Source organism: Artibeus jamaicensis, unplaced genomic scaffold, assembly GCF_021234435.1.
Source record: "Artibeus jamaicensis isolate MK-2021 breed Jamaican fruit bat unplaced genomic scaffold, CSHL_Jam_final scaffold_1689, whole genome shotgun sequence".
Classification (NCBI taxonomy): Eukaryota; Metazoa; Chordata; class Mammalia; order Chiroptera; family Phyllostomidae; genus Artibeus; species Artibeus jamaicensis.
In genome coordinates, this window is record NW_026522029.1 from 5193067 (window position 1) to 5214393 (window position 21327).

The 21327-nt window shown below is 41.8% G+C and overlaps 2 protein-coding genes across 2 annotated transcripts in view; both read left to right on the forward strand.

Moving 5' to 3' along the window:
- RSBN1 (round spermatid basic protein 1) overlaps positions 1-11701 on the forward strand; it is a 39007-nt gene extending 27306 nt beyond the window's left edge. Inside the window, exons 3-7 of the mRNA XM_037152416.2 lie at positions 1199-1336; positions 1672-1814; positions 4753-4920; positions 6140-6248; positions 6863-11701. Coding sequence (XP_037008311.2) covers positions 1199-1336; positions 1672-1814; positions 4753-4920; positions 6140-6248; positions 6863-7330 — 1026 coding nt within the window. The 3' untranslated portion in view covers positions 7331-11701. The remainder of the gene's footprint in view (positions 1-1198; positions 1337-1671; positions 1815-4752; positions 4921-6139; positions 6249-6862) is intronic.
- A 1685-nt stretch (positions 11702-13386) lies between these two features.
- Positions 13387-21327, forward strand: part of PHTF1 (putative homeodomain transcription factor 1) — a 42525-nt gene continuing 34584 nt past the window's right edge. Inside the window, exons 1-3 of the mRNA XM_037152490.2 lie at positions 13387-13876; positions 14220-14294; positions 14813-14869. Coding sequence (XP_037008385.2) covers positions 14250-14294; positions 14813-14869 — 102 coding nt within the window. The 5' untranslated portion in view covers positions 13387-13876; positions 14220-14249. The remainder of the gene's footprint in view (positions 13877-14219; positions 14295-14812; positions 14870-21327) is intronic.

Here is a 21327-nt window from a genome sequence, read left to right on the forward strand (position 1 = left end):
CTTAACTAAGGTCAAAATGCTAGGTTACTGATTCAAGGTGGAAATCCTGGTTAATCAGCACTTTTAGTCTAGTCATCTGTGTACACAGGATCTGTCTCTACCCTTCAGCCTCATTCTGCATTGGAGGTGGGCCCTGGCTGGTGTAGCTCAGCTGGTTGGAATGTTGTCTTGTGTCCCGGAAGGTCATGCCTGGGTTGGATTCCTGGTCAGGGCACATACTGAAGGTTGCAGGTTCAATCCCCAGTTGGGGCACGTATGAGAAGGCAACCAGTTGATGTCTCTCTTTATTCTCTCTCCCTCCCCTCACCTCCTTCTCTAAAAGCAATGGGAAAAAATATCCTCGGGTAAGGAAATAACTAACTAACTAAAGAAATATGAGGTAGGAGTTTAAGAACATCCATGAAATGACTCAGAATAATACCAGGTTGTATTGATATTGGTAGATTCCATTTGAATGCTAGGGTTTTTCAAAGTACAAATGTTGTGTGGAATATGCCCTCAGTTCACCAGAGAGTTGATACAGAGAGAATGTGTGTGTGCCTGCAGGTGACATTAGACTTCAGAAAAGGGAAGGATCATGAACGGTGGTCAGGAAGAACAGAAGTCTTCAAACTGACCTGTGAAAGATAGATACGGTTTGACAGCAAAGAAGACTCTCCAAGTAGGGCAGATTCAAGAGACAGATCGTTGCAGGTAGAAGTAACTCAGGCATAAGCTGGACAGGAAAAAGGACGAGCCTGACCAGGTTGGGGGGCCGGGCTGGGTAGCAGTCAGCCTGGCCCCTGGCCCGATGGTGAGGGCTCCCTGGTTGGGGAGGACAAAGTGAGCACAGTCTGCCCTGCCCATTTTGGTTCTTTACTAACTTTTTCCTAAATAAAGATCACCTTAAAGTGTTTACAGAGTTCAACAATTATTATTCTCAGAGAAGTGTGAGTAAATCTTAATGTCTTCGGTATTTGAGATGTTGGGACCACAGACTAACTTGCACCTTGGAGTTTCTGTTCATGGAACATACACCAGTGTATTCGTCAGTGTGCTTGGGTGCTTTTCTGTAACCGTTGGCTTTGTCCAAGGTGCTGACTGTTGAGTTCTTAGTGTGTAGAAGAAATAGCAACATTGGCAGCAGCACCCTGCTGTCCCTGTTCTGTTGTGCGATAGCGGCTTCAGCCCTGTCTCCCCTCTCTCGTGTGTGTCTCAGGTCAGCAGGACGTACTGCTGCGGCACCTACCGGGCGGGCCCCATGCGGCAGATAAGTCTCGTTGGCGCGGTCGATGAAGAAGTTGGTGATTATTTCCCAGAGTTCCTCGATATGTTAGAAGAATCACCATTTCTGAAAGTGAGTGTCAATTCATAGTATTAAAGTTCTAGTCATTACTTAAGTGGACACTTTTCATTAAAAACGATTAAGCTAATTTTGTCTGGTTAAAATGAGATTTTTAAAAATTGTTTTATTGTTCAATTGGTTAAAATGAAATTTTATGCAGTGTTTTAATAGAATTGTTTAGTACAAAATATTTAACCTCACTTTTCTTTTGTATACATAAATTACTGTAAAATATATTTATTTCTTCCTACACGTACATGAAATAGGCTCCTTAGGGATCCCTTCTGGGGGGGGTTCCCGTGTAAACAGTCCAGACGTGTTTGTGACGTGCCTCCTCTGACCCGCAGATGACGCTGCCCTGGGGCACCCTCTCCAGCCTGCACCTCCAGTGCAGGTCGCAGAGCGACGACGGGCCGATCATGTGGGTGAGGCCGGGAGAGCAGATGATCCCTACGGCAGACATGCCAAAGTCCCCCTTCAAGAGACGACGGTAAACCGCTATTTCCCTCCAAGAGCACGGTTGAGAGTCGGTTGCTTAGGAAAATGACTGAGACCTGAGCGCGATGTGAACATCGTTTGTCAGGATTGTGTGAAGAGCTGTTTTCTGAGTCTGCCCGTGGTTAGTTCCTTAGTCTGGTTCACACTCGCACGGTCATCAGAGTGGGGCATCCTGCTAAAAACATGGAATTTTTACTGTTTTTCTTAAAAAGTGGGTCCTAACTGCCTACGGGACAAAAGTGCAGACTCCTGTGTATGGTTGACACGGACCCTTCAGAATCTGGTCTCAGCAGCACCTCTGCAGAAGTGCCTGCCTCTCGTCCACCCGACCTCGCAGCTCGGTTTCTCTCAGGGTCTTCGTGGCTCCGAGCTTTCACTCCCCTTTTCCTCGGAATGGCGTCCCTTTGCTCATCTTCCTCTCTGCCTGCCAGACTCTTCCGAGATTTTCTGACCTCTGCTTAGTGTCACTTTACTTGCGAAACTTTTCTTTTTCTTTTAAAAATTTATTTATTTTTAGAGAGAGGGGGGAAGGGAAGGAGAAAGAGTGGGAGAGAAACATTGATGTGTGGTTGCCTCTCATGCACCCCCTACTGGGGACCTGGCTTGCAACCCAGGCATGTGCCCTGACTGGAATCGAACTGGCGACCCTTTGCTTCACAGGCCTATGCTCAATCCACTGAGCTACACCAGCCAGGGCTGAAGCTTTTCTTTGTTCCTTTACCTAATTGTTTTCTTATCTGGGTTTATATGTTCTTGGTTCTTTTGTTTGTTTGTTTACTGAGTTTTCAGGTCTTTAAGGACAGGGACTATGTTTTATTCTCAGTCTTTATGACATCATAGGTGATCAGGGTTTGCTGAATGAAAATAATAATGTATTCTCTATAATAATTCATATGGGGCTAATATACCTTGTTTTTCAGGCAGTTAAACAAATGTAGATTAACTCATTCTAGTACTATGAAAAATCTCATATAGTGGGACTGAAAATGGGTATTTGCTTAGGCTACAAATAGCAACTCAAAATAAGTACCCAGAGGTAAGTAAGAACTGAGTGGTCTAGACCTCACCTTCGAGCTCATTGGAGAATGATGCCAGGGTTAAGTATGGAATAACCTTCGGCACTTGAGAGCGCGCGTGAAAATGCTCTGTAAAAATGCTACCTGAATGCGAGGTGGTGGTGGGGTAACACCTGGCAGTAAACCGCAACTGCAGCAGGTTTCCCCACCACGATGAAGGGTGGAGGTGACCACTGTGTATTTCCGGATTATTATAAACTCAAAAAAATTAGGTGATAGAAAATAAAAAGAAGGCAAAAATACCCATAATCCCACCTGTGTAGGTTTACTAACTTTTTAAATTTTAGTCCATATATGCTCATAAGACTTTAATTCAGACTGGTTCGTGAAATGTTAGTCTGTATATCAGGAAGTCTGGAGAGGTTGTCTCTCGGGGCCGTGTGGTCAGTGACTCTGCTCTGTCCGGGAACCAGGTAGTTTCCTTTTTTCTGCTTCTGTCTTTTTAAATTACCTCGGCATTCTACTAACGGTGGCTTCCTCTGTGGCTGCCGGATAGCTGTGGCAGTTCCAGGTACCACGTCTGGGCCTGGTTATAGGTAATGGAAGGAGAGACTGTCTTTTGTTTTTACTTTTCTCTTAAGAGCTAGAAAACTTCCAGGAAGTCTCCTGTGCCAATTTCCTCTAACAGTCCTAGCCAGAGTCAGTCAGTTCACGCCTGTTCCCAGATCAGTCACTGGCAAGAGGAATGAGCTCATCAGGACTCCTGAGTGTCTGAGATGCCTGGACCTTCAATATTACTGTAGAGTTAGATCTGATCTTTCTAGAAAGTAGTTCAGTCACAGCTTGATAATAAGTATTTCAAGTTAAAGATTACTCAGCTTTTTTCCCACCTCTGCTTGAGAATGAGGTCACACAAGGGAGCAGATTCCTAATGAAAATCCGAGTTCCATCAGGAACAGGCTGAGGGAGGGCCGTGGGTGACCTGCCCTCGGGCCTCCCCCCATGGGGGTGGGTGTCTGCCCGTCCGCACTCCAGCCCACACGGGTGTCAGGTGGCTGCTTTATTTGCAGAATTTCACTTTAATTTCCCCATCCTCAGCCTTCATTTCTGTCCAGTTATTACCATTATACCTGGTGGGCCTTTTTGTTTTGTTTTGGTTTTTTTTTTTGACTGGCAAGCTTCTCCGAGGTCTGTTGGGCCACCTGCTGCCTTTTTAGCTGCCGCCTCCTCATCATTTACTTTAGGCCTTTGGCTTTCTCTTCTCAGTTTTATTTGTGTGAGGCACTTTTAATAATTTTCTATCAGTAATTTATTTCCTTTGTTGCTTCTTATTGATTCCTTTATTATTACCTTAGATTACTATATCTAGAAATGTTTGAGCATGTAAAAAGCAGAAGGTAATATAAGCAGCTGCCATGTATTCAGTATCAGTAGCTGTCAACTCACAGCCAGTTGGGTTTCATCTGGACCCCTTCCATTCCCCATCCCCGCCCCCACCCACTCTGTGTTAGGGCGAAGCCTTCGCTTTCATTTTCATGTAGATACTCAGTTTGCCATCTTGAATTAAGCCTTGTAGAATGTTGTCAGAATTACAGATGTTCTGAGAGTCAAAAATGACTCAGTAAAGCAATATATAGCCTTGAATTTTGAATTGTGTTTTCTGTTGCTAGGCAACATATATATATAGTCACACACTGCATTTGGGCCAAAGATACAGCTTCTTTACATACCAAGAGAGGAAGCTAATCACATTAAACACTACGATAGAGCGTGTTAAATGCTAATGATCAAAAATCATTGAACCCTCTTTAGCCCTCCTCTTAATTTGAAATTTGGTATCTTATCTGACTTTTTTGCCTTATTACTATTAATACTTTTTTTCTTCCCTTTACTTCACAACCAAATCAACTCCAGATCAATGAATGAAATTAAAAATCTCCAGTACCTACCTCGGACCAGTGAACCCCGGGAAGTCCTCTTTGAAGACAGGACGAGAGCTCACGCTGATCATGTAGGTCAGGGGTTTGACTGGCAGAGCACGGCCGCTGTCGGGGTTCTGAAAGCTGTACAGTTTGGCGAATGGTAAGTTAGGGACTCAGCAGCAGGGTTGGTTAGTGTCTAAGGAAATCTATACTCAGTTGAAAAGATGGGGGACCGAGTTTTAGAAAAATTGTAGAAGGCACAGAACAAAATGAAAAGTTAAAGTCTGAACCATTTTAGGTGTACAGTTCAGTAGTGTTAAGTATATTTACACTGTTGTGAAACAGATCTCCTTAACTTTTTCATGTTGCAAAACTGAAACTTCACACCCACAAAGAGTAATTCCCTTTTCTCCCCTACCCCAGCTCCTGCTAATCGTCATTCTCCTTTCTGTTTCTGTGAACTTGACTGTGATATCTTGGAATCAGTGGACTCATACAGTCATTGTCTTTTGTGACTGGCTCGCTTTAGTTAGCGTCATATCCTCAAAGTGCAGAGTATCCTCAGGGATCATGCGTATTGTACCATGTGTCAATTTCCTTCCTTTTAAAGGCTAAATAGTGTTCCATGATGTGTGTAGGCCACAGGGTGTTTGTCTATTTATCCATCAGTGGACACCTGGGTTGCTTCCACCTTTTGGCTGATGGAACAAATACTTGGTGTCCCTGCTTTTATCTTTTGGATCTATACCCCAAAGTGGAATTGCTGGATCATACGGTAATTTTATTTTTAACTTTTGTAGGGCCTGCCATACTGTTTTTCCGTAATGGCTACACCCTTTATATTCATTTGGGGTGCATTCTAAAGCTCATTCTAAAACTTTTCATTTTTCTTCATTTTTTTGTATTTATGATGTCAGGACCTTCAGTATTATAGAGTTGGATTTGATCTTTCTAAAAAAAAATAGTTCAATCATAGCTTGATAACAAGTATTTCAAGGTAAAGATTATTCAGCTTTTCTTCCCCTGCTCTACTTTGGAAATCGGGGAGGGTGATTCTTTGTGTGGCCGATGCCCTCACGGGGTGGGGCAGCGATGGGGTCCCAGCAGTGAGAGGACTGTGAGTGTGTGCTGCTGGTTCAAGGAGAAAACTCTTTGTTTTTAGCCACTGTGGTTTTAGTCTGGTAACAGTTAATTTTCTTTTTTAAAAACAGCTGTTTTAGTGTTTTAAAGCTGATTAAAGTATCAAATGTATACTTTGCTCTCAGGAGCTATATGTCTATTCCTGTGCCAGAGTAGCAGTTCCAAGAACAGAAACACTGAAATTAGTCATCATTTTCCATCACTTGATTGTTTCTAAAACTTAATTTTGTTAATCTTAGGAGTGACCATCCTCGAATAACCAAAGATGTGATTTGCTTTCACGCCGAGGACTTTACTGACGTCGTGCAGAGGCTGCAGTTGGACCTCCATGAACCTCCGGTTTCCCAGGTGATGGCCCTCGGAGTGAACTGCCGGGGATAAGTCTTCCCCCGTTTCATTCTGCACTTTATCTTACGGCTGGATACAGGGGATAGTGAATTAAATTGTATTACCATTTAAGGCTTTGTGTGGAGGGTGTCGAGTATCCCTGAAACAGCGCTTCCCAATCAGAGTGCTTGAGATCCCTCTAACTTTCAGGCTGCCAGGCGGCCCGGCTAGTCGGGGGCCCAGCTCCTCGGTTCTGGCCCTGGGCAGTCTCATCTGGGAAGCCCATGGCCCCAGGTGCCCTCCCCTGCGAAAGGTTGGCGCACTGAGGAAGTAGATAGATGTTGCTCTTGTGTGTAGCAAAGGATGTCTATTATTTAGCTGCAATTGAAAATACTGAAGTGATTGTCCAGGCCACCTTGACTTGAGCCTGTCCTGTGCTGCTAGAAAGGTAGTGAAATAGGAGGAAGAGTGTCAAGCATCACAGGGAATTTAAAAGCTATCATATACGAAGTGTATCATTTTGTATTCCTTTAGTTTCAATTTGGCCCCACTGGTTTCCTGTGCTAATGATATTTTATTTTATTAAGTGATGTATTTTATTTTAAAGTCTCATGCAGCTTTCTTCTCCTCTTCAGTGTGTGCAGTGGGTGGATGAAGCGAAGCTGAACCAAATGAGGCGGGAAGGCATTCGTTACGCCCGGATCCAGCTCTGTGACAACGACATCTACTTCATCCCCAGGAACGTCATCCACCAGTTCAAGACGGTGTCGGCCGTGTGCAGCCTGGCCTGGCACATAAGGCTCAAACAGTACCACCCTGCTGTGGAAGCCGCTCAGCACACAGAGGGCGGTTCCGAGGTGGGCCTAACTGGAAAGCGAGAATCGGAAGTCGACTCCCAGTACGTGAGGGTAAAAACTGAACCCGAGGAAACCGGCACAGAAATGCAGCTTTTGACGGCCGCGTCGCCGCCCTTCGCCCCTCCCTCGGAACTTCGTCTGCGGCCAGACCAGCTGGCGCCGCCGGCTCCGGGCTCACAGGCGGAGAGCGGACTGGACTCTGAGCAGCAACACGAGCCCCGGGAGCGCGCGGGCACTCCTGTGTGACCTGTACATACTCCAACACGTTTTTTAACTTTTTTAAATTTTGATGTGAAGTTATAGTTTTATAACTGGCTTAAGTTAAGTTTTATCGGAGAAATCTTGCCTCTAATTCTATAAAGAGAAAAATGACATTCCGCAGATGTCAAGCGTATCTTTTTTACACAGATGATGCGAAGTTAGGAGCTGTATCTTATCCCGTTAGTACAGTGTGTAATAGTGGGTCTGCTGCTACTTTCTGTTTTAAGGTGTGAGGTGACGATTTAATCTCTTCAAATCAGAATAACTCTCTGGAATGACAGGTTCTTTTTTTGGTAAATTATTCACTTCCCTTAATTTTATCTTGTCTCTTGCCATATTTGCTGTTTTTATGATGGAAGATTGGGTTTATGGTTGAGTACTCTGTCTTTATGGCACAGATTCAGTTTTACAGTGAAAACAGCAGAGGTCAAAGGAAGGGGTTCCTGCGTCTTGGTCAAAGGCAAGTCAGCTGCTTCGTTCCGACCATGAAGAACAGGTAGATTCAAAGGAAAATTCAGTGGCTCTCTGGTTTCTTAACAGAAGAGAAAGCACAGCACTTTCTGATCCAAACTATCTTTTTTTGTATCTGTTATTTAAAGCCCAGTGGATATTTCAATTAAAAATAGCTAAAGATAAATAGTCCTTGATCATTCATTATCCTGGTTCATTAATCTTCCTAGAATACAAGGTAACTATGGAAGCTATTTTGCGTAAAAGAGATAATGTTGGCGTGACACTCTTATTCTTTTGCTTCCTGGCTTCCTCACAGTCTGTGTGGATACTTTTGCTTCCTAAACTGATCACGAATATCCACCTTAGAGAATGATATCAGTCTTTGTGATGAGGTTGCTATATTTTGTGAATGAAACAGGAAAAACTCCATCACTTGGCACCAGCCTCTTCATGACGAAGATCGACTGTTGAGACACTTCAATTCACAGTTTTAACTGGTGAATACTGGAGTTTATTTACTGTTACTCTGTGTTGTTACTTTCTAATAAAAAATATGGCACTAGACTTCATCCTAGAGTTTCAGGTAGCCCAATGCTTAGTGCCTGAATATTAAAATTTTTTTTTAAACAGGCACAGTTTATATAGCTGGTATAGTCTTCTGTTGTTTTAGAATATTAATGTGATACACATTTTACTTTCTCTTAATTAATAATACTGTAGGCCTTTTGTTTATTACAGGAAGAGTCCTCCCCACACCTAAGGCCAGATTCTTATATCTACCTGATTATAGTGCAATTTGGAGATTTTTTTCCTCGAGGGTGAGATTTGGAATATTTACGTTAACATAGGCAAAAAAAGATGCTGCTTTGTTATGTCTGTCACCCCGAAAACTTAGCTGCATCTTTTGAAATATCAAATATGAATTTTCTCTAAAATATTCTGAAATAGGTTAAATCTTATATAAATATTACTTTGTGCAATATTGTTGTGTAGTTAAATGCATATTAGCAAAGTATAGAGGTCACTGTGTAAACCGATAGGAAAGTAAACATCAGCAAATACTGCAGTGATTAGTTAGAATCTGTATTATTCCTTATATATATATATGTATATGTATGTATTCTCTGTTAAAAAGGATAAAGACTAATAGAGAAACATTTCAATGTAAACCATTTATGAATCGGAAGTGATGTTGGTTTTAGTTATCTCTGTAAATAAGGTAATTAGAATGGTATGAAAAGTAATGTGATTATTGCAGGGGTGTTTTTAAATCTTGGGTATAAATTCTGGGGTAAATTCTAGTTTATCAAGACTAGTTTTTAAGGGACCTGCCTTTGAGGGTGGTTTTTTTTGTTTTTGGTTTTTTTTATTATCGGGGGTGGGGGGTTTAATCACAAAGTATGTGGGTTTGGGTTCCTTTTTGTTTTTGTTTTTCTGTCCAGAAGAATTTCATAGAGCTTTACTAGGCTGTGCAAAGTAAAATTCTTCTCAGGCAACATTTGTTTTTTAAAATAATCATGAAGAACAAGGTTGCTAAAGCAAAAACTTTTTTATTTTTATTTTTCTTGTCTTCCAAGATCCGATTTCCCCACCTCCCACTTGCCATCCAGCAGATGCCATCTGCCATCTAAGCTGGTCATTGCTAACAAGCAAGGGGACTGTCTCCTGACAGCCAGCACTGTGTGTGACCACTCAGGAACCGACGGATCTGCAGAGACCTGCAATCAAAAGCAAATCCCCACTTTCCTTTTAATAAACATTCTACCCTCACCTCCGATAGAAACACATTAAAAGAGTATGAAAATGTTTAAAATCATGTACTACTTAATTCATTGTATGTTAGAAATGCAATAGGGAGAAACATTTAGCTAGTCATGTATCTGGAAACTCTGAATGTCCTATGTGAGTGAGTATTAGATTTTAATAGCATGCTTTAAAGACTGAGGAATATAAAAGCCCAAGTTTTGAGTTTCTTACCGCTTTCAAAGCTGTATCCTAGTTTAGTGATACAAATGATCGCAACTTTTCTAAATCATTAAATTATTTGGTTTGGTGGAGTGAGGCATGGAGCAAACTGGAGTCTTCTGATTTGTAAAGTAGTGATGGCAGTGAACTTGTAACAGATTTAAGCTGATCTTCCTTTTTGGTATGTTATCCGTTGTGCCAGCTCTTTGAGGTAACTTGCAGAATGTGGCTCTGAGTTTTCGTTTTTTGTGGAGCACATTATTTTTAAATGTGCTATGGAAAGGACCCAGTATGGGAATATTTCTAACTTAGTAACTAGAATGATTTTATGGTATTTACTAATAAGAATAAAAGTCCCCCTTCTCCAAAAGTTATTCTATAATTATACCAAGATATGCTCGGGCTAGGATTAGGATTCAAAGACGTATTCCAAATTCATAAAGCAATAATAATAAAAATCTGTGTATGGGTTTTTCCCTTCAAAGTTTTAACTCTTTAAAAATGAATTTCTAGGCTTAATTGTAGGTTCATTCATTTGCTTATTCAGCACTTACAATTTGTTTCACTGGTATTTCAATGTTTTTAAAGACTTTTGAAAGGTGCCCTTTCCCCCAGACACAGTTGGAATATCAGATAACTAGTATTACAAGCTCTTGTAGGAAAGAGGAGCTTATTAAATAAAATTCTTTACTAAACCTGAGGAAAAGAGGTCTTGCATCGTCTTTCATCAATCTTAATAGGCATGAAGTTCATACTTCATGCCTGGGGCAACTTTTGCTTATTGCCTTTCGCTCTATAAATATTGTCTAGAATGAAAGCTAATTTAGGAACAAGACTCCAAAATTCAAGGAAACCTTTAACGAATATATTGATCGTTAATATGAGTCAGTACTTTCATCGGTATTTGCCATTAAAACTTTGTGTTTATACCTTCAGGATAATTGAGTTTGTGTCTTTCTAGTAAATCTGTTTTGTCATTGCTAGAGGTTTTTCAAAAAGAACTTTTGACTAGTACATGCCGGAGGTTCATATTTCTGCTAAGTTTTGTTTTTTTAAAAAACAGGTTGTAGCTGTATTTATTGGTCATGCAGTAGTAGAGGAAATGTGCAAGAGGTGTTTTGCTTTAGCATGTAAGGGACCTGATCCTCATGCTGAAAGCTTGTTGCTTTAGAAGCAAGTATCTCTCCATAAATATGGCCTTCCATTTTCTTCATACATTTTTTAGGATCCACTTGTGCATGTAGTTGAGACCACTGTCTCTTAATATAGCACTTTTCAATTCTCTCTGAAGAAATACTTGCGTACTACTTCTTTCACATGTTGTAAATTTTCATGTAATGGTGTTTTTTTTGTGTGTGACTAAACTCCATTTTGATTGGCAGCTAAGACTTTTTTTTTCCTGTGGCTTTAATTTATCTAAGAGGTCTTTTCATATAGATGAAATGTATAATTTGCCTGGCGGACTATTTGCGTTGTGTGGCCTTAGTTTGTTTATTGACATTAACAAGTGTTTTAAAAAGGTTTTTAATGAATAGTCTTAAATCTAAATTTGTGTGAATAATCTTTTAGCACAGTGCTTTTTTTGTAGCTGTCTAAGTGTGTTAAATTGTTAAGCTATCTCTTTGTAAAATAGGACAATGGAATGCATAGAGGTTTTTTTTTTCCTGTAAAGTATTTTTTTAATAAACAAAGTCTGATTTGTCCTCTACTGATGTTTTGTGATAAAGTGAATCACACTTGTGAATTGTAAGCTACCTGGAACCGTTTTTTAAAGTATTTAATCCCCCTACTCCAATCTACGTCCCCTATTCTACTGTTTGAGAAAAGGTCCTACGCGTCTGGGAGAAATTCCATCCATTTTGAGATACAACTAGTTTGGGGAAAGAAGAAAAACCACACTTGACATTTGTTTATACGCACTTTTGAGGACGACCTTAAGTTTTTATTCTGCTGGTGTTGGTATTTCTAAAAGTGCGTGCATGCAGTGTTGATCAGGGTGGTGCATAGAGGTGTCATCGATGTATTAAATTACAACACAGTGGATTTTTTTCCTCATTTGTTTTTGTGTGAACCTGTCCTCAGTACTGTTAGCCCTTGGTTCCAATTAGTAAAGGAAAATAAAGGGAACTAGTGTTTTCTGAGTTAACTGTGGTGGGCCAGACACTTAATATGAGGGTATCTCAGTCCTCAGCCTTTAAGTAGGACAGAAACAAGACAGTCTTTATCATACAGGTGAGAAAACTGGCCTGCAGGGTGGACAGGTCATCGGATCTTTAGTGCGAGCAGGGGATCTGAAAGCAGTTCAGGGTCGAAGCCCACGCTTTGTGCAGGGACAGCCTTGGGAAGCACTTGAAAAGTACAGAGGGGCTTCCGGAAGAGAATTCGCTAGGCACCGTTCTTCCTTCCTGTGATCTACCCGATTCTGTTCTTCCATAACGGCACAGAAAGCCTTTTTTCCGGTGCTGAGCAATAAAGTAAAATGTTTTTGCTATTACTGTAACTTAAAGCAAATAGTTAGCTATACAAAAAAAAAAACTTTTATTGTCATTTATCCCGTTTTTTAAGTTGGCCGTTTGTCTTGGAACCCAACGGAATTGTAATGTTTAGCCTAGAAGGGCAAAGCTGTCAAGAAGCAAAAGCCAAGAAAGAGAAACCACTGCCCATTTGCCATTAAAAAGTAATCCTGGGTGAAGACAGGCTCACTTTCAATTCTGTGGGAGACACATTTATCTTCTCGCTAGATTTTCCTCATTGATAAGATGGGGTAACTTCCACTTGAAGTCGATTTAATGGATGCTTGGAGATGTGTGTAAAACGCCCAGAACCGTACTTCTTAAGTTTCTGAAGTGGCAGCTAGTGTAACCATTACACCTGTGATTAGTTAGCTTTACCTGATTCAAATGCCACAGGCAGGCAAGCAAGAACCCTGGGCGGTCCTTGTTTCATTAATGACAAACACACCACAACTGTATATAGAGGTGGAAAGCGGCTTAAAACCTTAACACCTGAAATAATCACGTTGGGGAGCAGCCGTTCCTTTCTGTTGACCTCCGTCAGCCTGCTTGGATTCTTTACCTGGAAACGGCGCTTCCCTCTGCCCCCCCCCCCCCCCCCCCCGCCACTCTAATTCAGGAAGGTGCCCTGCTTCTGCCCAAGCCTCGCCCCCTCCTCATCTTTTACCCCTGAGCACTCCCAAGCCTAACTCAGAGCGGGAGAGGCTGGAAATAACTAAGCTGCAGCTTTGCCAGGCCCTTCGTCCCAGCCCAGGGTAAATCGATAACATTTATTCAGCAAAGACTGAGAACACGTGCGCCAGGCTCGTGCCAGGCGTGGAGTCCACGAGCCCGTTGGAGAAGAGAGGTATCAACAGTGAAGCACAAAGAAATGAGCGGGAACTACTGGACTCTCAAGAGCGACTTCCTTTAAATCGACAGGGGGAAAAGCCTCTTGAGGGAAAGCGACCTGCGTGAGGAGCGATCTGGGGCAGCTGCTCGCGGCCGCATCTGCCAGCGGCTCCCCAGCTCCAGCATCCGGGAGTCTGGCACGAAGCTCGCGCCGGCTGGCCCGGCTCGGGGCGGAGCCACCTCCGCGGTAAAACCCGGAAAGCGGAAGCCGCGGCCGGCGGCACGGGGTCCGCAGAGCCGCAGTCGCCCGCTCTGGGCCGCTGAGTCACGGCCGGGCCCACGAGGACGCGCGTCCGTTGCCCCGAGGCGGCCGCCTTCCGGGCCCGGGGGCCTGGGCTGCTGACTTTTCGGGCCAGGCACGCAGCCTTTCTCTGTTGCCGTAGCGACGGGTGGCCTAAAGAAGCCCCCCGCCCCCTTTCGCATTTTACCCCGCTTCTTTTCCAGTTCATTCTTTGCTTATTGTGCGGGCACTCCGCTGACCCCGTAGGTCGGGCTTGGAGGACGCGGGGTCTGTGGCCACAGACTGTCCTCGGGGCGCCGGGCTGCTGCGGCTGCCGCGGTCTCCATGGTAACGGCCCCGTTAGCGTCGCCGCCTAGCCGAGAAGATGCAGCCTGCCGGGCCTGCCGCCTCGCCCGCAGCCTCACTGCCGGGCAGGCTCCACTGAAGGGGAAGGTCCCGGCCGCCGAACTGCCGGGCAGCGGGCACCAGGTGAGAGCCAGACTCCGGGGAGCGCCGGGGAGGGCGGGGGTGGGGACAGGTGGGCAGGTCAGCGACGGCGACCTCCCCTTTCCTCCCCCCCCCCCCCCCGCGTCGACCGACACACTCGCGCGAAACATTGCGGAGACGCTGCTGCGGTCGCCGCTGCGCTAGAGGCTCCCTAGCTTTGGCTCCCTGTTTTTATTTTATTTTATTTTATCTTTTCCTGGCAAACAGCCGGAGAGCCAGACAGCTGCTCCGGGAGAGGCCGAGAAAAGCGGTTTTTTAGCCCTACCCAAACTGGAATGAGTGCCTTTCTGCAGCGGGACTCACTCCGGTTTTCCTTCATTTCCAGTGAAATCCCATCCTCTGGCTGGACACACACATGGCCTCAAATGAGAGAGATGCTATATCGTGGTACCAAAAGAAGGTAATATCAGTGTTTTTTAATTGATAAAGCACACTTCCGGCCAGAGCTCCCACAAAGAGTTTCACGTTAGTTTCCCCTCTCGTACTCTTCCATGGTCTCTTTCAACATACAGGGAAAAACTGATGGCCAAGGTTGTTAGGTCTCTTAAACCCAGTTCCAGGTCCCCGAATATGATTTTCATGTCACCTCCTTTCTTCGGGCTACATCCAAATGCCCCAGGAATGCTTTGAAACTCTGTTTATGACCAAACTGCTCTTTTAGACATGAAACTTGTATCTGCGCGCTCCCAAGGGTGCGGTCAACAATCTAATTGAGCTATTTGTTCCTTACCGTTTATCGTCTCTAGTTTTCCTGAAGAAGCGGAAACACATTCTAGATATCACACAGATAACTTATTCAAACTCTGAGCACATTTTCCAGGTATCATATTGATATTTAATAGTTGTGACTTGGGTGAGGTTTGACCTTCATAAAAGGATTTCCCTTGCATCATTTAAATAGCCTCCTCCCTATTTCAGATTGGAGCATATGATCAGCAGATATGGGAAAAGTCCATCGAGCAGACTCAGATTAAGGTAAATTGATTTATTGGATTCTAGCTTTGTCTTACTGCGTTAGTGGAAAGAGTGGATTGTACTTTTTAAAAACCTCCACCATCGATGGCATTCTTTATTCTTTGAAGTTTATAAGGCAAACAACACTGCAAGCAGAATGGGAAATGACAGTCGACTTTTGGCCTTAGTATCGGGAATGGAAAGGAGCGGTTTGTCTGGGATGAACTAGAAGGCAAACAACCCCATATTAAATGGAGCTATGGCTTCTTAACTCTGCCCGGTGTTACTTTGTGCCAGAGTAGGCCCCATGTTGACTGAGTTTCAGAGTTTTCAGGAGAACCTGGGAACGTGCATTTTTATATGAACTGTCTGGGTATTTTTAGAGCTAGGCCCCATCTTCTCTTCCCCTCTCCTTCCCACTCTCCGCCCCTCTTTCTCTTCCCCTGCAAGCCAAATAAAATCCATCTGTGACCTGAATCACCTTTTCAATAACTGGTTTAGAGTAAACTTTTTCCTACAGTGCTGTTAGAACTGAGCAAATTCATGGGGTTATTTCATGCTCACCAGGCAGCCAAAACTGGTGTATGATTCAGAGTGCTAGTTCATTAATTTATAACAAGGGAGGGGGGATTAAATATTCTAAAAGTCCAAAGTCAGGGCTGTGGGGTCAAAAAATACGCGGAGGGAGAGGGTGATAGTCACGGAAAGGTTGCTCTGTGGCCCCGGCCCATTGACTAGGAAGGTGTTTGAGCTGCGTGGTGCTTGGCTAATGTCACAATTTTGTATGGTCCTTGATTTCCTTCTTTATATTCGTGGGAGATGGGGTTAGGGTGCATGAATCCCCCAACCTAATTTTGTCACTATTAAACGCTCTCCTGTTACTCTTCTGTGAGAGGCTGAAAGTATTGGTGCAGTGCACAGGTGGCAAACACAAAGCCCGAGGGCCGAATCCAGCCAGCACCTGTTTCTACCAGGCGGCAGCACCAAGCTCTCGCTTAACTGTTAAGGAGTTGTTACATTTATACAGTCCTAACATTACATTTGGCCCTTTGAAGGCAATCACAAGGCTGATGTGGCCCCGGTGAAAATGAGTTTGACAGCCCTGGAGTAGTGGAAAGAGCACAGAGCTGGGAGTTAGATCTCTGAGATCTCTAGCCCCGTCCGGGACATGCGTTATACTTCGTCTGGGTTTGTTTTCTTTATCCTTCAAAGAATTTTACTTACTACCAAAGAATTTCCTTACGTATCTTCTTTCCCTGCTTAAATTTCCCAATTTAAGCATTCTGTCAGCTTCTACTTCCAAGCCATTTTGGACATACCTTCCTTTTAGTGCCCTTGATCAGAGTTACTTGTTAGTCTGTGCATCTGCATCGGCTGCAAGGGCAGGGATTGTATTTGTGTCTCGCTCTTAGAACAACTTGATTCATAATGTGAACTCTTGCTGTAACTCAGGGCTGTCTCATTGTCACCGGGGGTCACATCAGCTTTGAGGTTGCCTTCAAAGGGCCAAATGTAATTTTAGGACTGTATAAATATAACTACTACTTAACTCTAGGGGCAAGGAGCTTGGCAGTGAATAAAACAAGGTGGAGGGCGGGGATTTGGCCCGTGGGCCTTGTGATTGCCACCTGTGATGTATTTAATTGAATCCCATTCATTATGTATATTTTTATTCATTGTTCTCTCATAAGGTAATCAATCTTAAAAGTATACACTAAGAACTTCTTGGTGTATACTTTTAAGTTTAGTAGCAATGGAAAGAACAAAATGAAAGACAACGCTAAACATATCCACATGTCCCAGGTGCTAACGATGTACTCTGTAAGGTAGACATGGCTGCTGCTTTCATGAATTCTGCAGTCTAACGCTGGTGGGAGAAAAGCCAAGAAGTCTTGTTAAATGTTTAAGTCTTAGACAAAAATTGACCAAAATATAAGATACAAAGAAGTATTTACTGCAGTTTAAAAATAGATTACATAAAGATAAATATTTTGAAAATATAGTTTGAAGACAAATATAGAAATATTTTGAAAATTAAAAAATGAAACAAAATAATAAACAGTATTAACATCAGGTCACAGTATCATAAAATTAGAAATTGCATAATATAATTCAAAACTGTAAAAGATGTAAATTTAAAAAATCTTAAAAATCTTAACTTGGATTGTGAAAAGTGGTATGAACTCCTCCACAAACATTTATTGAGCCACTTTGGAGAAGATGTTCTGCTAGGTCCTGAGGGCAAAAGAGAAAATATTTATAACTAGAAGTTCAGTACTTGTGTAAGGGAAGGGCAAGATGTCCAGTCTGACTTACTAGGTATGTAGATGAGGGGATGGGCCACGAATCAGTTTGGGCTGACTTGATTGTTTTACTGAACACTTTAGATATTATTCTGTAGAAAATGGAAACATTTTTGTAGCTTTCGAGTAGAGAGGGGTCACATTTCAGCTGTATTTTTGAAGGATAGAAATAATATAGATGCTATAACAAAATCTATGGGATTTTCTTCAAGTAATGCTTGATGAAATGGTACCACTCAAAATGTCTAGATTAACCAAAAAATGTGGCTAGATCGAGAAGAAAGAGTACAGTGATTTAAGTTCATATATGAAGAATCTAGAGAAAGAAAACAACGAGTCAAAGTAGAGAAAGGAATGTCAAAATTAAAACCAAAACAGTCCTTATGAATTCTTCATTTAACAATATTTGTTGAGTTCCTCCTACTGTATGTCAGGTACTTTGTCTAAATAAGAATGAGCAAAAGCACTCAGCAGTTTTTTTCAGGAAGCTTACAGTGAACTGGGAGAGAAACAGTAATAAAAATAATCCCAATGAATAAAAATTACTTTGTGAATGAAAATGTTTCAAATCTTGAATGTGTTGATGGTTGTACTATAAACTTACTAGAAATCTACCTGACTAATGACTAAAACTGTCCACCTTTTAATGAGTGTTTTATGGTGTGCTAATGATAACTCAACACACCTACTTTCTTTAATCAGCAATGGAAAAAATAGAGATCATAATGTAGTACACAAGAAATTGATACATATTCCCGATGAAAATTGTTTCCTAAAATTTCTTAATTGAGAGAATGTATTAAGTCTGAGGTCTAACATTATTTTCAGAATGAAGCTCAACTTAGCCCCCCCAACCCCCCTGCAAAAGAAGACAATAAAACAAGAATGGCTTCTCTTAACTACTGTTTAACATGCTGTTTGAGATATAAGGCAAGCAAAACATTCTAACTTGTTATCCTTTATTTTTAAAAATATTTTTTATTTAACTTTTCTCAATATTAGAATAACAAAACTTAGTGTTAGAAAATCACCTCGTTTTTATCTAAAAAAATGTTAAAAGGCTGATCCTGAACTCAGAGACAACTTCAGCTGTGTTCGTAATGTTTTATTTCTTAAGCTGGATGGTGGGCACCAGACAGATGAGACGCCTCATTAAAGATAACAGTTTGAATGTGTACATTAACCTCCACCTGATCTATTCTGAAACTCCTAAAAAATTACGATAAATAAGAAAAAGGTATCAGCCCCCAAGGATTAAAAGCATGGAAGAGAAGACTGCAGTAAACGAGAGCTATTAACACACTTTGAAAAGTTGGAAAGTGAAGAAAGTAAAAATGTAAAGTGTGTGTAGTAGGGAATGACAATAGAGAACAAATGAACTTCTTGTTTAAAACCCTGGTACTCAATTTCCGAGAGACTCAGGAATTAGATGCATCAGGTAGGCATATGAGCAGGAATGAGGTAGAACTGACTGTACGGAACCAGGTTTGGTAGAGCATGTGTACACGGGGCCTATCCCCGGGTCCTCTTTCTCGCTCCACATGGCCAGGTGGCGACCCTTAGCTTCCTCTGGCAGAAGATTGGACTGAAGCTTGCTCTCTGGAGAGGCAGAACCAGGGACATTCTGGAGTCTGGAACGCCGGTCACAAAGGAGCGTGGGGCAAAAGGCTGTGTAAGTGATGGGGGTTGAGTACCCATCTGGTGGCCAGCTTTGTAATCCCACATAGAAGACTGGAATTTCTTTTTAAAAAAATATTTTTTAAATATTTATTTATTTTTACATAGAGGGGAAGGGAGGGAGAAAGACAGAGAAATATCAATATGTGTTTGCCTCTTGCATGAGGAGGCCTGACCCTCAACCCAGGAATGTGCCTCAACTGGGAATTGAACTGGCGACCCTTTGGTTCGCAGGCCAGCAGTCAATCCACAGGCCACTGAGCCACACCAGCCACAGCTGGAATTTCTTTTTGTAGAAACTGATTAACTAAAGAGGAAAGACCCTGGGATACCGAAAGTGAAAAGGTTGGCTACCTCTCTAAGGTGAGGCCCACTGTTCAATAAGCTCCACCCACTGCACATTGAACTTGGATTCAGTGTGTTAGTGCCTCCCTCTTATGGGTAATTGAAGAGCATCAGATATCTAAGACCTAAAGAAAAAAAGGAAAGAGATAAAACAAGTGATTTAAGAATCATAACACTATTTTTAAAGATACAATGACTATATTTAAAGACCTGGGTACATTTTTGGGGGGTATCAGGGTAATGTTAACCTCATAAAATGCGTTAGGAATTATTCCCTTATTTGATTTTTTTTGGAAGAGTTTGAGAAAGGTAGGTATTAAATCTTTCAGTGTTTGGTAGGATTCATCAGTGAAGCCATCTGGTCCTGACTTCAGCTTTTTGGATGGGTTTTGATTACTCTTTCAATTTACTTACTGTTGATTGGTCTAGTTGGGTTTTTCAGTTCTTCATGGTTCAGTCCAGGAAGGTTACATTTTTCTAAGAATTTGTTATTTCTTCTAGGTTATCAAATTTGGTGGTGTGTAGCTTTTCGCAGTATCCTTGAATAGTCCTCTGTATTTATGTAGTGTCTGATTTTGAGTGCTTTTTCTCCTTAGTGAGTTAGAGGTTTGTCAATTTTCTCTTTTCAAAAAACTAGCTTATTGTTCCATTATTCTTTCTATTGTCTTTTTGTTCTGTTTTATTTAATTCTGAGTTTTATTTTCTTCTGACTTAGGGCTTCATTTGTTCTTATATTAGTTCTTTGAGGTGAAATATTAGATTTTTATTTGAAATTTCTCTTGTTTCCTGAGGTAGGACTGTAACGCTATAAAATTCCCTGTTAGGACTGCTTTCGCTGCATCCTCCAATTTTGTGTCCTGTTGTCATTCTTTTCTGTCCCTGTGTATCTTTTATTCTTTGACCCAGTAGTGTCCAGCAGCATGTGGTTTGATCTTCACTTTATTTGTGGCTTTTCTAGCTTTTTTTGTACTTAATTTCCAGTTTCGTACTAGTTTGGTTGGAATATCTTCTTGGCATGATTTCAGTTGTTTTAAATTTGTTGAGACTAGTTTCATGGCCCAACATACGGCCTGTTCTTGAGAATGTTCTATGTCCACTTGAGAAGAATGTGTATTTTATGGATAAAAAGCTCCATAAATACCGATTTTGTCTATCTGGTCTAATATGTCATTAAAGACCATTATTTCCATGTTGGCTTTCTGCTTGGGTGATCTATTCTTTGCTGTAAATGGAGCATTTAGGTCTCCAACTACCATTGTGTTTTTTGTCAGTTTGTCCCTTTATTTCTGTTAGTAATCGCTTTATATACTTTGGTGCTTCCAGATTGGGTGCATAGTTATTGAAAAGTGTTATGTCTTCTCGTCGTGCTGGCCTCTTTATCATTATAAATGTTTATTTTTCTCTCGTTACTTTTTTGTAATCTTGAAACCTATTTTGTCTGAAGTAAGTGTGGTTGCGCCTGTGTTTTTCTCTCTGGATGCCATTTGCTTGGGGTGTCATCTTCCAGCCCTTCACTTGCTGTCTTTGTTTGTCTTTGCAGCCAACGTGTGTCTCCTGAAGGCCACATAGCGCTGGGTCTGGTTTTTTAACCCATCCTGCCACTCCTGCCCCTTTTACTCGGGAATCAGCTCATTTACATTTAGGGCGGTCCTTACTATGTAAGGACTTCCTGCAGCTGTTCTGTCTTCTGTGTTTTGGTATTTCTGTTTCCTTTAACAAGCAAACAGAATTGTTAAAGGAAATATAATGGTTTACTACTTGACTTAGCTGGAAACAATATTTATGTAATCTTAAATTGTGTTTCAGTCTGCTACTTTAGTTCGGTGGTAATCTATTAGTTTTGTCTTTGTTTCTGCTTTTTTTTTTAATGTGTGTCTCAGGTCTAGATTTTTGTGTTGAGGTTACTATCACGTTCATGTAAAAAGTAGTTTCATGTGTGTACTAGTCCTTTATCTTCTGATCGCCACTCATCCCCACCCGGTTGTGCAGGTTCGGTCCATTCCCCCTTCCTGCTTTACGTTTCTGTTGTTACATTAAAAAACTTTTTAATGCAGTGTGTTCATTCCCAAATTGCTGTAGCTATTGTCTTTTTAAAAAATGCTTTTAGCCTTCTTAACCTTTGTTGTATTTAGGTGTTGTATATCCTGTCCTGAA